The 16,808-nt window shown below is 39.0% G+C and overlaps 1 protein-coding gene across 6 annotated transcripts in view; it reads left to right on the top strand.

The window, feature by feature from the left end:
* CRYZL1 (crystallin zeta like 1) overlaps positions 1–13,997 on the top strand; it is a 30,449-nt gene extending 16,452 nt beyond the window's left edge. For 5 of the 6 annotated variants that reach the window (XM_050929526.1, XM_050929515.1, XM_050929521.1 and 2 more), the window contains 7 exons: positions 2,141–2,252; positions 4,632–4,652; positions 6,920–7,018; positions 8,053–8,174; positions 8,720–8,825; positions 12,382–12,427; positions 13,115–13,997. In XM_050929526.1, coding sequence (XP_050785483.1) covers positions 2,141–2,252; positions 4,632–4,652; positions 6,920–7,018; positions 8,053–8,174; positions 8,720–8,825; positions 12,382–12,427; positions 13,115–13,214 — 606 coding nt within the window. In that variant the 3' untranslated portion in view covers positions 13,215–13,997. Of the gene's footprint in view, positions 1–2,140; positions 2,253–4,631; positions 4,653–6,919; positions 7,019–8,052; positions 8,175–8,719; positions 8,829–12,380; positions 12,428–13,114 lie in introns of all 6 variants that reach the window. The other variant, XM_050929533.1, reaches the window with a different exon arrangement.
* Positions 13,998–16,808: the final 2,811 nt, after the last annotated feature.

The following is a 16,808-nucleotide window of genomic DNA, read 5'->3' as shown; positions in this document are numbered from 1 at the left end:
TGCATGCAAAAATAAAACAATGTGAAACTTTGGAGCCTACAAGTCCGCTCAGTCCTAGTTCTTGTTTAGCCAGTCACTCAGACAAGCAAGTTTGTTTACATTTGCAGGAGATAATGCTGCCCGCTTCTTGTTTACAGTGTCACCTGAAAGTGAGAACAGGCATTCACACGGCATTGTTGTAGCTGTGTCACAAGATATTTATGTGCCAGATATACTAAAGATTCATATGTCCCTTCATGCTTCAACCATCGTTACAGAAGACGTGCCCATGCTGATGACTGGTTCTGCTCGATAAAGATCCAAAGCATCGTGGACTGACACATGTTCATTTTCATCATCTGAGTCAGATGCCACCGTCCGAAGGTTGATTTTCTTTTTTGGTGGTTCTGATTCTGCAGTTTCCACATGAGAGTTTAGCTCTTTTAAGACTTCTGAAAACATGCGCCACACCTCATCCGGCTGAGATTTTGGAAGACACTTCAGATTATTAAACCTTGGGTCAAGTGCTGTAGCTATCTTTAGAAATCTCATATTGGTACCATCCTTGTGTTTTGTCAAATCTGCAGTAAATTGTTCTTAAAAGGAACAATCTGCTGGGTCATCATTCGAGACTACTATAACTTGAAATATATGGCAGAATACAGGTAAAACAGAGCAAGAGACATACAATTCTCCCCCAAGGAGTTGAGTCACAAATGTAATTAACAGATTATTTTTTTAACGAGTGTCATCAGCATGGAAGCACATCATCTGGAATAGTGGCTGAAGCATGAAGGAGAATACGAATGTTTAGCATATGTGGCACGTAAATTCCTTGGAGTGCTGGCTACCAAAGTGTACACCCATTCTCACTTTCAGGTGACATTGTAAACAAGAAGCAGGCAACATTATCTCCTGTAAATGTAAACAAACTTGTTTCTCTTAGCGATTGGCTGAACAAGAAGTAGGACTGAGTGGACTTGTAGGCTCTAAAGTTTTACATTGTTTTATTTTAATGGCAGTTATGTAAGAAAAAAAAATCTACATTTGTAAGTTGTAGTTTCACAATAAAGAGATTGCACTACAGTATTGTAGGAGGTGAATTTAAAAATACTATTTCTTTTGTTTATCATTTTTATAGTGCAAATATTTGTAACCAAAAATAATAATATAAAGTGAGCACTGTACACTTTTTGTATTCTGTGTTGTAATTGAAATCAATATATTTTAAAATGTAAAAAAACATCCAAAGTATTCAATGAATTTCAAACAATAGAATAGTGATTAATAGTGAGATTAAAACTGTGATTAATCACGATTAATTTTTTTGAGTTAATTGCATGAGTTAACTGTGATTAATCGACAGCCCTAGTAATTTAATTTTATCAAGGAATTTACCCAGGAACATAGTGTTTACAATGACAGATTGGACTAATCAAGTCTGGTATCCTCTTCCTTTGTCTTTCAGTAGATGATTCACAAGGATAAGAAGGGGCGCCCCTAAAACATTGGGCCAGTTGTACAGTCCTATCCATGTTGTGTGGGAAGCTTTGCTCTGCTTTGACACACTCTTTATATTGATCCTTCAGCTGTAGATGGAAGATGATTTCTTTAGTTTGACCTCTTTCACCACCACCGCTTTTCAATTTCTCTTACATTGTTGTTCAGTTTTCAATACCTGCCCTCTTAACTGCTGGTGCAGCTGTTAGGTTCACTTGAGCAAAGAACCATCAATGTAAATATAGCTTTGCAACATACACAAGATAAGTGCTTGGAGCTCCTCACTAGGGAGCATGTCATCCTTCAAGTAGCAACCAAATGCAAAGACTTCCTCTCTTCTACAGACATACTCAGAAATTGCAGCTGCATTTACAATACTTTATACAGTGGAGCTGGAATTCAAGCTACAGCTTCTCTGGAAGGAGATTGTTAATCTCCTAGAGCCTGAGCCAAAGCCCATTAAAGTCAGTGAAAAGACTTCCATTGACTTCAGTGAGCACAAGAGCAGGCCCCTAGGGCCATATTTCATTAAGACATCAAAATATTAAGCCTGTTTCAAGGTGTCCTTTGATCGCTCTAGAGCTACCCTTGTAATAAAACTCTTCTTTGCCAACTACATTTCATTACTGTAAATAAACTGATATATAATTTTTCCCTGCAGCCATTTGGTACAATAGCTATTCAGTTAGCACAGCACAGAGGAGCCAAAGTAATTTCTACAGCATATAGTCTTGAAGACAAGCAGTACTTGGAGAGGCTTAGACCTCCTGTGGGTAAGTTATATTCTTTGACACTACTCTTTGTGGGAACAATCATTTGAAATATATTTTTTCAGTTTGACGTTTTTATTTATTTTAATGACTGAAATCTAAAATTCAAACTTAAAAATAAATAGTCTCATATATAGTGTAAAAGTTTAGTCTAATTTCCATTCAAATGCAGTTAACATTTATTTTTAGATGTATTTAACAGGACTTTTCGATCTTCACATCTGTTATGGTGTTGGCTACTTCCCAATACTTCTTATCTAGCAAAAAGACACTTAATGCCTGGTTTTAGTCAGACTGCTTGGGCAGTCTCTTCATGTAGTAAATAACATTGCTCGAGAGTAGAAAGAAAATGTTACCTGACCATCAGTAGCACAGAATCAATCTCTGTACCTGAAGTCTTTATGACATAATCGTGAGCCCGAGGTATAGTATTTAGCTGCCTAAAATCTGAATTGAAACGAATTGAATTGAATTCAGAATTGGAACAAACTATGGGGAATTAGTTTTAAGTTGTTACAGAAACAAGAGGGAGCTCAGTTTCATGATACTGGTCTAATTTCTTTGTCAGAAAATCAGTGAAGTTGTATAATTAGGAATCTAATCCTCTGGAAATTTGAGCCAGTGTCATTCCATTGACTTCAGTGGGTTTCGGATTAAGCTTCAGGTGCATGTTCGTCTATGACCCTTCAGTTCCCAGTTTGTTGTGACATACATTAGGATTTTTTGGAGTAAGGTATTGGGACACTATTCTTGGGAGTCAAAAGATTGTTTTTGATAGGGATAGTCTCATATATAGTGTAAAAATAGATCTCATTTGTGTATTTTAGATTTTTTTTAAAAGACAATGTAAGCATAAAATCTTGCCTTTTCCAAAATGTGTAAATTGTGTAAATTTAGTACAAGTTTCACTTGAAAGATAGGTATTAATATTTGGTCTGTATACAGGAAGCTGTTTTCACATATGCTTTCAATAATTTGTTGACTAAAGACAATAGCAAAACAGAGGAAGTATGTTAAACTAGTGAATTCTAATGTTAATTTCAGAATCGGGACAGAATATGAACATAAGTATGAGCGTAATGTATTTCTAGTACAGTGCAGAAGAGACATAAAAAAGAAATGTGTACTTATGGTAATCAGCTGCAAAGTTTATTTATATATGTTCCCTGTGACAGCTCTCCTGTGTGTTGATGTCATGGTTCCCTCTGAGCCTTCTCAGTATAGTAAATAGCAGGTGTTTGATACTGGACAGCTTTCATACTGTGTAATACTAGGTATTGGATAAATGGTGGCTTCAAGTCATGAAAAGTGTTGCTTTACGAACTGCTCATCATTAAGTTCAGTGGAAGCAGGAGGGAAGGACTAAAGACCTGTCTAAGGTACATTGAAACTGTTAGTCAGAACCATATATTGCTTCTAGAGAGCTAATGTGATTGTGCTGGTCACAGAAGACTTGGCGAACCTTGCAATAAATATTTGGTTGTTTGTTTTTTTTTAATTTCTATAAAATATGGAGGATCTTTGATTTTGTAAAATGATTTATTACACAGATAAGCCTTGTCTGCACCGGTTGAAAAATTGTTATTGCACCTTGCCGGCAAGAAGTGGGTTTAAACAGTGACTAACACATTTGAATTATAGGCTGGAGCACATTGACCTAAAGTGCAAAATTTATAAATATTCATTGAATATAGCACTAAATGTTCTGTATGTGAATGAAGTGGTTCCAAATAACTAGACTGTTACCTCACATTTTAGACAAATAACTAGACTGCCACCTCACAATTGGTTACCAATCACCCACTTTTTAAAATAGATGTTAAATAATTTTGAAATATATCTGTTACAGAATTTATACTTGGTATAAAAAGAAACATTAAATTATGCTCTCAGTCATGGCATCATTTTGATTAATGAATGAAAGAAATAGTAGGGTACCCACGATGCATCCCGTGAAACTAATACTCTAGCATAGTAGTTCTCACCATGGGTACACGTTCCCCTGGGGGTACACAGAGGTCTTCTAGCAGGTGTATCAACTCATTTAGATGGGTTGCCTAGTTTTACAACAGGCTACATAAAAAGCACTAGCTAAGTCAGTACAAACTAAAATTTCATACAGTGACTTGCTTATACTGCTCTGTATACTATACCCTGAAATAAGTACAATATTTATATTCATATTGATTTATTTTATAATTATATGGTAAAAATGAGAAAGTAAACAATTTCTCAGTAACAGTCAGGCTTAAAGGAAGGCCACTCTGCCTCACTACAATTCCTAAATAAGTTTGGTTGTTGTTTTCATTTACTGACTCACCTAAATGCCTGCTTAACACCTTCTTCTTCTTCTCTCCTTTTTTCTTCCTTAATATCAAAAAGGCACGAGGCAACCTTTAATTGGTAAGTTCACTTTGCAAATTTTAGTTTAATCTCTTATGTTTTGGATATGTACCTCCAATTTTATTTGTAATTATTTCAGTTATGTTAATTTAAAGTGCAAAAACTTTACTGATTCAGCTTATTTAAATAGAAATGTCTATTTTATTCCACAAGGTGGAAAAAAGTTTAAATTGGCTACTTCTGTATCCTCATTGTTCTTGATTTCCAGCAACTGGAATCAGATTTTAGTCTTGCTTTCATAACTGTATGTAAACAGTTAATTCAGGGGTGGGCAAACTACAGCCCGCAGGCCGGATCTGGCCCACAAGCCATTTTAAGCTGGCCCACGAGCTCCTGCTGTCTAGCTAGGGCGCTCGGTTGGGGGCCACACTACGCAGCTCCTGGAAGCTGTGGCATGGCCCCACTCCAGCTCCTGTGTGCTCCAATGGCCCCTTCAGGTGCTCCAATGAATGCTGCAGGGATGGTGCCTGCGGATGGGGCAGCGTGCAGAGCTGCCTGGCCATGCCTCCACATAGGGCTGGAGAAGGGACATGCCAATGCTTCCAAGAGCCACTTGAGGTAAGCACCACTCAGAGCCTGCACCCCTGAGCCTCTCCCCGCACCCCAACCCCCTGCCCTAGCCCTGATTCTCCCTCCTGCCCTCTGAACCCCTCAGTCCCAGCCCAGAGCACCCTCCTACACCCCAAACTCCTCACCCCGAGCCCCACTCGAGAGCCTGTACCCCTTCACACACCTCAACCCCAATTTTGTGAGCATTCATGCCCCACCATACAATTTATATTCCCAGATGTGGCCCTCGGGCCAAAAAGTTTGCCCACTCCTGAGCTACTGAATAGGTGGTGCAACATAAACCTTATCAACACCTTTTTCTTCAATAAAGCTTTGAAAAGAGAGCCAGAAAGCATTCTTTAATGTGATATTGTGTAATAGCACTATACAGGTTAAAATCTATATAAAAAAATGTAATATGTTAATCTTCACTGCATTTCTGTTAGGTAGGTAATTAAGTGTTATCATTATTGCATGGTTCTTTTAGATGAGGATATATCTATCACACAGAACTGGAAGGGACCCTGAAAGGTTGTTGAGTCCAGCCCCCTGCTTTCACTAGCAGGACCAAGTACTGATTTTGCCCTAGATCCCTAAGTGGCCCCCTCAGGGATTGAACTCATAACCCTGGGTTTAGCAGGCCAGTGCTCAAACCACTGAGCTAGCCCTCTCCCCTTCACGATGGAATGCGATGAAGTGACTTGCTCAAATCCACAGAGCAAGTCAGTGACACAACCATGATTAAAAATGATGACTTTCTGATCATTCCTCTAGTCTAGTTGTTCCCATTTTTTTTCCGTCACATTCCCCCCCCCCTTACCCATAATGGAACCTGTCCTCACCCCTCTCTCCCTCTTCCCCATCGGGAGCCGGGCTGTGGTTGTGGGGCAGGAGCCAAGCTTGCAGGGCCGCAGCTGGGGTTGGCGGCAGGGCTAGAGCCAAGCAGGGGGCAGTGTGAGGCTGAGAGCCACTCCTTCCCCGTCCCCCATGCAGGCTGGCCCAGGCCCAGCCACACCTTCCTGAACATTCCTCTGCGCCCCGCTAGGGAGGTGAGTCCCAGAGTATGGGGACCACTGTTCTAGTCCATATTGCTTCTATAATATAGCTCAGTGGTTCTCAAACTGCGGGTCATGACCCCGTTCTCAGCTAGCCCTGGCAATCCCATTAAACTTGCTGGGGGCTGAAGCCCGAGCCCCACAGCCCGGGGCCAGAACCCAAGGGCTTCAGTGCTGGGCAGCAGGACTCAGATTACAAGCCCCCTGCTTGAGACTAAAGCCTTTGGGCTTCTGCTTTGGCTCCCTCACCCACTCAGGCTTCAGTCCCCTCTCCTGGGGTTGTGTAGTAATTTTTGTTGTCAGAAGGGAGTGTCAGTACAATGAAGTTTGAGAACCCCTGGTATAGCTAATTACCTCAGAGTCCTATCATCATCTAATTTTGATCACTGATAGATTTTTTTTTATGCTGTCTTATCATAAATACCGCTATGTATTTCATTTTGAGCTTAAATGCTGTTAAATATCCTTTAGTGGTTTGGTTTCAGTAAATTCAATCACTGGTCTTAAATAATTTGGAGAACAGAAACTGCTGGACTTCTTTGCTTTGCTGCAGTTTTGTTCATAGCTCATTTTAAAGAATAGAAACTCCATTTGCATGTGTTCTGCTTTGGGTTTAAGTTCTAGATTCTTACTGTAATTGACCAAACTTCCTGTCCTGTCTAGCTCGAGTCATTGATGTCTCAAATGGTAAGATTGATGTGGCAGAAAGCTGTTTGGAGGAAACAGGCGGGCTGGGAGTGGATATTGTCCTCGATGCTGGAGGTTTGTAACTGCTGCAGAACTGCTCTGCTGAGTGGTATTAAATATTTTTATTTTTGACAAATTGCAAAACACTTCAATTAAAAAACACACCTACATAATAGACAACAATTGTGTCTGTTCTCCCACAATGTGCAAATGCACTTGTGCCTCTGAGTGCCAGACCTCCTTAAACGTATGAGATTACGTCACCCTTTAATGGAAGTGTCTGGTACTACTACACAGTCATACAGATTAGTATTAATTGTTAAGTAAACATTTTACTAATTAAATTACTTTTAAATAAAACTCCTTAGACAGTTACGTTGCAAATGACTTATTTCCCATGGATAATATATGATGCTGAATGACTAAAACTGGGACTTTTTTTATCATTAAAATAAATAAAATTCATCTAGCATGGAGGAAATTTGTACTACTGCTGTTCTTGCTGTTTAGTGGATAAAGTAAGGACATAAATCTCCAGTGCTGTCAGTCAGCACCTTGCATGAGCATTAAAGCCCAGAGTGAACATGAATGAACTTCCTATGCTGAGACTACTACTTGCTTTATAGTTAACAGGTTTTATTACTATTTAATGATAATTAAAACATTTGTGGGACTTTCTAGAAAAACTTCCACTGAGTTGTTATTTATTACAAGGAACATATATTAATATAATGTTACTGGTATTGCATCATAGAGGTTCGTATATTTCACTAAAAACATTTTCAGCTGTATTTAATCACTGCCATGCATCTGTTTTGGTCTGTATTCTACTACACTGATCTGCAAATTGTGTATCTCAAAAACAGTTTTTCACCCCATGAAAAATACATTTAGAGTCAATTTAAGACTGAACTGAAAAAACAAGAATAAGGAAAATGTAAAATGTACAAGTCGTGCTTTTCAGTGAGAAATCTTCATGAGATTCTGTTTTGTTATATATGCAAAACATATTCTTTTGATAAAGCAGAAACTGAATATAAAAAGTATTTTGTTAGGCATTGTACATAATTTATATTCCTTTTTTGTTTTGTTTTTTTGTTTTTTTAAAGTGAGATTATACAGTAAAGAAGATGAGTCAACATTAAAACCACAACTGCTGCCGCACAAACATGATATCATTACGCTTCTTAGTGTTGGAGGACACTGGGTAACCATAGAGAAAAACCTCCAGGTAAGGACAAAATACTGCAATTTATTCTTAACCACAGAGTATTTTAGACCAAATGTCCATAGAACTCTGTCTCTCAGATGAATGGCCTCCCACTGCTAAAATAATATCAATCAGTTTGTGCACACACATGCACAAGCACACACAAACCTTGATGTTTATTTCCAAATCCACAGGAAGTATTTATCCTACGACAACATCAATAAATGTCTTTATTTCTATCATATAACAAATCACAGTGTCATTTTGTATGAGCAGTGGTGGTGGTGTAGAAAAGAAATTACTATAATAGCATGGATACACCATTATTGAAGGGTTCAATCTGTTTGGTTTAAAATATTGAGCTAATTTGCCAGTTGTACAAGTGCCATTTTTTCAAAAAAATTACACTGTTGTAACTATTATGAATCAGTTCATTTCTGATAGATTTGGAAGGGTTTTTTCTCATCTTTTAGGAGTAAATATAAATCCAACCATCCAGTAATCTGATTGGCTCATACCATTTTCACTTGCGAAAATGTAATGATGTTTCCATTAATTTCTTTAAGCTGGACCCTCCAGATAGCCATTGCTTGTTTCTTAAAGGAGCCACAGTCTCTTTTCTGAATGATGAAGTATGGAATTTGTCAAATATGCAACAGGGGAAGTATCTTTATATCCTTTACTGGTTAGCATCTAAAATCACCATTAATCTGCTTGTGAGGGGAAAATTACGAGAAAATTACTAGTATATATTCTAATCTGACAAAGCTCCTAAGCATATGCTACATTTTAACCGTGTGATTAAATGTTTTGCTACTTCAGAAACATACTATCCATTGTTTGTTTGGAATATCATTTTTATATATATTTCATTATTGCTATGACCAGACTTTTTATGTAGATTCCCTCTAAGTGTATACAGTATCTCCTCACTTAACGTTGTAGTTATATTCTTGAAATATGGGACTTTAAGCGAAATGATGTTAAGTGAATCCAGTTTCCCCATAAGAATTAATGTAAATGAGGGGGTTAGGTTCCACGGAAATTTTTTTCACCAGACAAAAAACATTATATACATATACAGCATAAGTTTTAAACGAGTTCTAATCAGAGGATTGTCTGGGGACCTGCTAATGAGCTTCCTGAGCTTCTCCTAAAGCAACAGTGTTGATATCAGGTGAGATATTTCCCAGGGAATGCCTTTCTGCTAAATGATGAACTAGCACTCGGCTGAGCCCTCAAGGGTTAACATGTTATTGTTAATGTAGCCTCACACTCTACAAGGCAGCACCGAGGGAGGCAGGAGTGAGGAGACACAACAGACGCACAGCAGTGGCTGCAAACGCTTTCCTATGGAAACTGAACATGATGATGAACCCACTTGGTGTGCACCACTCCCTCCTCCGGACAGCACATGCACAGCTGCAGAGGTGCCAACTTTCCAACGTGCTGGGGAGTGCTCAACCCCCAGCTCTGCCCTATGCCTGCTCCCACTCCATCTCTCCCCCGAGCATGCTGCATCCTCGCTCCTCCCCATTTCCTCCTCCCCTCAGAGCCTCCTGAATGCAGCGAAACAGCTGATTGCTGCAGACAGGAGGCACAGGGAGGGAGGGGAGATTTGCTGATTTGCGGGGCCCGCCAGTGGGCAGGAGGTGCTGGTGGAGGGGAGCTGATGGGGGCGCTGCCAGCCCAGCCTGGTTTCAAGCCCCAGCCCACCACCAGGCAGCAGCTAAACAGTGTTATAAACCAGGGGTAGGCAACCTATGGCACGTGTGCCAAAGGCAGCACACAAGCTGATTTTCAATGGCACTCTCACTGCCTGGGTCCTGGCTACCGGTCCGGGGGGCTCTGCATTTTAGTTTAATTTTAAATGAAGCTTCTTAAACATTTTAAAAACCTTATTTACTTTACATACAACAATAGTTTAGTTCTATATTATAGACTTATAGAAAGACCTTCTAAAAACGTTAAAATGTATTACTGGCACGTGAAACCTTAGATTAGAGTGAATAAATGAAGACTCGGCACACCACTTCTGAAAGGTTGCCGACTCCTGTTATAAACAAACATTGCACAACTTTAAACGAGTATGTTCTCTAATAGATCAGTGACTTAACAACAAAACAACACTATCCGGGATGACAAGTGAGGAGTTACTGTACTTTGGGAAAAACAGAACAGAAAACTAAAACAAATATTTTGAAGAAAGTAAAATATTAGGGCCCAGATCATCAACCAGTGTAAATCAACTTAACTCCATAGAAGGCAATGTAGTTGTGTTGAATTACACCAGCTGAGGATCTGGCACCTTAAATCAAATCTTGTCTATGCTTTTAAATTGTAGGGATTACTTGTTCTCCATTCTTCTAGGCATTAATTTTATCATCTACAAACCTTAGCTTGTGTATTGTAATGACTACACTGAAATATTTAATAACTCATTGTTCTAATTTTGTCTTCATAAGGACTGTACTTTAAGAAATTGTACCCTATTTACAAATTCTATGTACCTACATTCTATTGAGCCGCGTGTGTCTGTGTGTGTCTGTGTGTGTGTGTCTGTGCACATGCGCACGCTGCTGGAGAGATGAGTGGCTCTTTTTATTAAAAAACAATATCTATACCTTTTTGTTGCAAATGTAATGATGGTTTTAAGGTCCCTCACAGATCACGAGATCTGCTGAATCATTTTTGCAGTTCAGCAGAACAGGAATGTAAGGATTAAGTCTCTGCATTCTAAAAGGGCATTAACTACATTGAGACTCTTGGAACAAAGGAAGTGCCCCTCCCCCAACTAAATTGCACAATAGTTTAACCAAAGTTAAGCACTCCAAAGGGCTTGTCTATGTGAACATTGATATGTGGGTGGGGAAACAAGTAATCATGAAATCCTTTTTAAAAAGTTATTTGTTGACATTCCACTTCAGTGCAGCTCTATTAATTTTCCTGATTTAAAAATGACTAATAATTCTGAGAAATACATTTTTTGTTCTTAGCTCTTAAACTAACTAAACAAACAGGATTTATTTTGTAAGCTGTTATGTTGTCCTATAATCAAGGAGCATACCTTATTTACCACAAGTTGTTCAAACAGAATAACAGCATTACCTTGAATTGTTATATTGAAACATTGAACATATGTATGTGATCTGTGTGAACATTGCAGAAAAAAAACATCAGAAGAGATCCCATGGAGATCAGGTTGAAATGGCTTACATTTTGAATACTAAATTGATTACTCTTAAAATTGAGTGAATCCAAGTTACATTTTCTGGTGACTGACAAATTAAGGCTACCACTATGACTATGCTAGCACTTTTGTCAGTAAAACTTTTGTCAATCAGGAGTATGGAAAAAACGACATCCCCGACTGACATAAGTTTCACTGACAAATGCACCGGTGTGGACAGCGCTATGTCGCCGGGAGACACTCTCCCACTGACATAGCTGCCACCACTCATTGGGGATGATTTAATTATGCTAGCAGGAGAGCTCTCTCCCGTCGGCATAGAGCGGCTACATGGGAGACCCTACAAGGGCATAGCTGAAGCTGTGCCACTGTAAGATCTGTAAAGCAGACATAATCTTAGTAAAACCGTCTTTTTCCCATTGATATTAGTGTTGCTGATTAGTTCAAATAAAATAGATTTCTTGAAAATGCACAGCATTTATACACTGTGCATGTCCTTGAGAGTAAATCCATATGTTCTGCTTCACATGTTCTTCTGCTCCCAGGCTTGTCTTGATTTTTACCTCAGACAACTAGCTATCCATCATTCATATAGATTACTCATACCAAAATCTATCATAATTATTCTCCAAAGAGTGGGAACCACCATGCTCTGTTTAATGACGGACATTGTAACTAATGCTGTAGCACCATACAGATCATGTAAAACTTGACAGTTTTATTTCTAAAATTGTTATGATACAGCACTAGAACTCCTAGGTAATGTGTCAGATCAACTGATGATGTATTTGTTAGAGGATACATTCGTCTACCTGCCTTGTTTATTTTGTTTTAGGAAGCATAGTTTGTAACACATAATCAAACATGGACCTCAGATTAACTTTATTTTCAGTCTTTAACTCATCTCATCTAAGCTGTGACCCTGGGAGCTCTGCACAGATACATGGATCTGCCCAGGGCAAATCTGACAGCAGAACTGTGGACTTAAAGATCAGTCCCTTGTGTGTGTATTGTTACCTTAACAGCCCATTCAGATACGTATCTTAGAAGATGTAATGGAGAAGTTATCCAATAGTGTTTTCAGGTAAGACAGAAGTACCATAGTGAAAAAAAACTCTCTAATTAATGCTGAGTTTTTAACGTGAGAAATAACTATTCTTCAGAAAACTCTTGCCACCTATACTGTCAACACAAAGTGAGAAAAATTCTACTGAATCATTTATATGAAACTATTTATGGTCTATCCGTGTGACTAGCCTGCAGCATTACTATATGGAAGATTTGGGTCTAATTCCTGGTTTTTCTCTCCTTGGTTCAGCACTGCTTGGAAATCCAACAGAGGCAGCACATTCTTTCCTTGCGGGGAGAGAATACATTGTGGTGCTCACAGTACCTGACTGAAGAGTGTTGCTAGCTCTAAATGTAGATCTTTCTAGGCTTCCTCTGTCAGAAGAATGATGGAGTCAATAAAATTTGAGGCTGCCATAAGTGGGAAAAGGGAGATCCCTCACTGCTTACACAGAGAATGGGAAGAGTAGCCCTACCCCCGCCAAAAAAAAATTCAGGATATCTTGAATTAAACTTCTGTTTCCTGTTTGCTTTACAGCTCTGCAGTTCTTCCAGGGATCCTAGCAGAGCTATAACATTTTCATTTTGTTTAAGGAGTAAAGTTGACATTGTAAAATGTAAAGTCTACAGCAATAGTCTTGGAATGTTTCTTATTGGTCTGAGCATGCACACCAGACAGTTCTGACAGATTGCTCCCTTTTAGGCCTCAGTTGGATGAACCAGTCCCATTGTATGAAGCCAAAGTTTCTATGGAAATAGTTCAGAAGAATCAAGCAAGAAAAAGACAAGTCATCCAATTCTGAAGCACAATTTCCTTGTTTCTGAGACTGGGAGACAGATATGTAATATATTTGAGAAGTAAATTGGTGTGCAACTTCAAATAGTGCTGTAACTAGGGTCTGAAGATAATGTCTGGGCTGTGAATGTTTTGGTACTGAGACTTTTCGTTTCCCTGTATCAAATCTAATAGAATGATTCCATCAACTTTAAAGAGATACCATTAACTTAAAAATCACATCTGTCTGATTTTTCCCTCCTATTACTGTTATAAGTAACATCTAAGATTATTTTGGGGTTAGAGAAAAAATATTTTTTCTGATTGTTCAGTTTTATTTTTTGCATTTGACAGCATCTAAATAGTCTGCTTCAGTCTTTGACATACTCTTTTTAAACAGGGAAGAGAAAAATATTAAAAAATAGGAAAATGTAGTAGTAAAACTAGCAAAATTGGCAGAGGGATTCTAGGGATAGGCACAACTTATTTGTAACAAGGTTGGGTTTTTTTTGTTTTTTAGGGTTTTTTTTTTTTCAAACTTATTTGTTTTCAAGTTTATTGTGTCCCTTTAAGATTTGAATTACTGTTCTACAACCATTTCATAACATCCCACTTTTATATAGCTATAAAATTAAGGTAGACAAATGTGAATGAAAGATTACACAGATATGCGGTCAGTCTTTCACTTTAGTGTTCAATTCATGTTAATATTCAATGCACTTTATTGCACATAGACTTTGTTCCTTTTTATATTGCTAAATAGTAGGAAATGTAAACTGAATTTCCATCTCTGACATCATTCCTAAAACACCTTCTGTGTTCTTTCATTTACACCCTTTCACTTTTGCTCTTTAAGAATAACTAGTCATATACTAATGTTCATGAGATCAGCTTGTCCAACACCATTCTCCTTTCTACCATCACACACACCAGCATCCGTCCTGTTACCGCTTGAGATCTGAAGCACATTAATAGAGCAGTTGGGTACAATCTAAATATCACTGTCGGAAGGGATGGTTCAAACCGTGAACACTTGCACTTTGAAATCTAGGTATTACATTGTTAGATTTAATCCTGAGTAACAGTATGCAGTGTCGTCGTAGCTGTGTTCATCCCAGGATATTAGAGAAACAGGGAGGGTGAGGTAATATCTTTTATTGGGCCAACTGCTGTTGATGAAAGGAAGAAACTTTTGAGTTTACATAGAACTATTAATCAAATCTGAGAATTTTTTTGGTTTTTTTTTCCCCAGACCTGAGAAAGAGCTCTGTGTAAATTCAAAAGCTTCTCTCTCACCAACAGAATTTGGTCCAATAAAAGTTATTACCTTACCCACCTTTTCTCTCTACTGTACTGTAACAGTATGTCACTTTGCCTTGGTGTGCTGTTTTTCTAGTCACTGGGATTATCGCATATCCACAGTTAATCAGGTTATAAGAAGTATGAAAAAAATCTCATTTTTCCGTTTGTGATACAATGCAAGCTTGAGAATAGGTGCTGTTTCATACAGAACATACACATATAAAATTACATTAAGGCATTCATCTCTCTTATTTAAAATCAGTCTTGAACCCATGATATATCCAGCAGTGTATTATATTTATTTATTCTCCTGTCACTTTCATGTCAGTTTCAATACCTACAAAATAAAAGGAGAGAGAATAGAGGGAATAGAAATAAAAATGAAATGACAAAGATGGAATCGGTTTAACAAAACTAGAAAAGTAACAATAAAACAGCAAAAAGAATTGAGAGACTCCTATGTCCTAGAACTTTCAGTCTGTTGGTTTTTTTTTTTTTTTTTTTTTTTAGCCCATACTCTGTACATTTTGACTGTTGGTCTCATGAGTTGGCGGGGGGGGGGGGGGGGGGGGGGGGGGGGGGGGGGGATATTTTGCAAATTGTTTTGGTGAATTTGAATGAACTAGGTCCATTGCACAACAGCATAGTCTCCTTCTTGACATTTCCTCCACAGCCCCACACATTGTAGGAGTGGCATGCCAACACGTATGTCCTTGGAAACTTAAAGCAGTAAGTGATGGTGAGGGGTCATATGCATGTCCCTCAAACCCTACGTACAATAGACTGATGATATAAATGCCCCACCCCTTTTAACTATCCCTTAGTTTCTCTCTCCATCAATGTGAGCAGTTATGAAATTAATTCATTCTATTTCTCTATGGAGTGTTAGCTTAGATACATTTATATAGAGCCTAAAATTAGTCTAAAGCTATTAGGGTAGACTTATGCCAAGTTTTTCAAAAATAGGAGCCTAAAGCTAGGCTCCTAAATCCATATTTAAGCATCTGAATAAAGCGACCTGATTCTCAAAAGTGTTGCACACCCAGCAGCTCCTGTTATCCTCCCTAGAAAGTCTCTTCCACTAAAGAAGCAGCAGCTCCTAAAGGGATTTTTCAGCCTCATCTAGTCTACTAAGTCAGAGGTGCTGCTAGATGTGGATTTGGACACTTTCTTGGAGGAAGAACCGGTTAGGCTTCTAAGCTGCTATTTCTACCACAGCTCGTGATGAGGCTGGGTTGACTGCTTTCTCCTCTCCTCTGAGTGTAACAAAGCCTTCTAAGACCTGGTAGGCAGAATGGCATCTGCTTTGGATATTCATCTAGCAGCTTTGGTCAGCAGGACACACTTGCTTTAGTCTGTCCGAAGAAGTGTTGAATTCACCTGTCTCTGTGGCCTCAGTCTCTGGATGGCTGTAGGTTTTTTGACACGGTGATAAATCTGTCTGCATTGGGTCTACACTAGCTCACTCCACAACAGTGCAGTGGCACCAGTGCTAAGCTAATGCCAGGAAAATCACTTGTGTAGACAAGGCCCAGATGTGAAAGACTCCTCCCTGTTCTATCCCTTTAGCTAACAGTTCTGCTTCTTTTAGCATATATCATTCTAGTAAACATGTAAGGCTACTGTGTAAATAGCCTGTAATTAATAGCTTTGATATATCTTCAAATCTTTTTTTCCTCTGTATTACTCTTATATACATATTTTCCCTTGGGCAAGAGTGAGCTGTCTTCCTAATATATTTAAAGAGATCGTTAATATTAGGGTGGGTTGGACTCTTCACTGGAATGGAAAAAATTGGTGCAGTTTGGAAATACAGTCTAAAGTCAGAGGACTAAATGAGTGTAATAGGAGCAAATGAAAATAATTTGTGCTGGTGAAAAGTGGCACCCAGATTCTCCCTTCAAGTACCATTATATATATCTAACAAGCAAAACTAGTAAACAGCTGCTGCTTAGCCAGTACCTACACAATATCTGTGGTTGAATAATATAAGAACACAAGTGTATAACCTCCAATTGTAATATCTGGTAGCCCATTTCCCCCTCTACCTTTGATTACAGCCTGTTTCTTTTGGTGCTGCAATTCGTCTAGAACAGCGAGTCTCTCCATGGTCTGGCTGCACAGAACGCTTTCAAACCTCATCCAAGCGTTGCTAATACGCCGCTGCCTGCCCGCGTGAGACGACAGTTCTGAGGGAAGCGAGGTTCGCTGCTCACGTCACAGCGCGTGTCCGCCCCGGGGCGGGGCTTGCCGCTTTGCGCGCCAGAATTCGGAGAGCGGAGCCCGGCTCCCGCCAGCCAGCGCCCGGCCCGGCCCCGCC

The sequence above is a fragment of the Gopherus flavomarginatus genome, chromosome 1, assembly GCF_025201925.1.
Source record: "Gopherus flavomarginatus isolate rGopFla2 chromosome 1, rGopFla2.mat.asm, whole genome shotgun sequence".
Taxonomy (NCBI): Eukaryota; Metazoa; Chordata; order Testudines; family Testudinidae; genus Gopherus; species Gopherus flavomarginatus.
The sequence above is the reverse complement of the archived record's forward strand: the minus strand, read 5'-3'. Positions and strand labels throughout refer to the sequence as shown.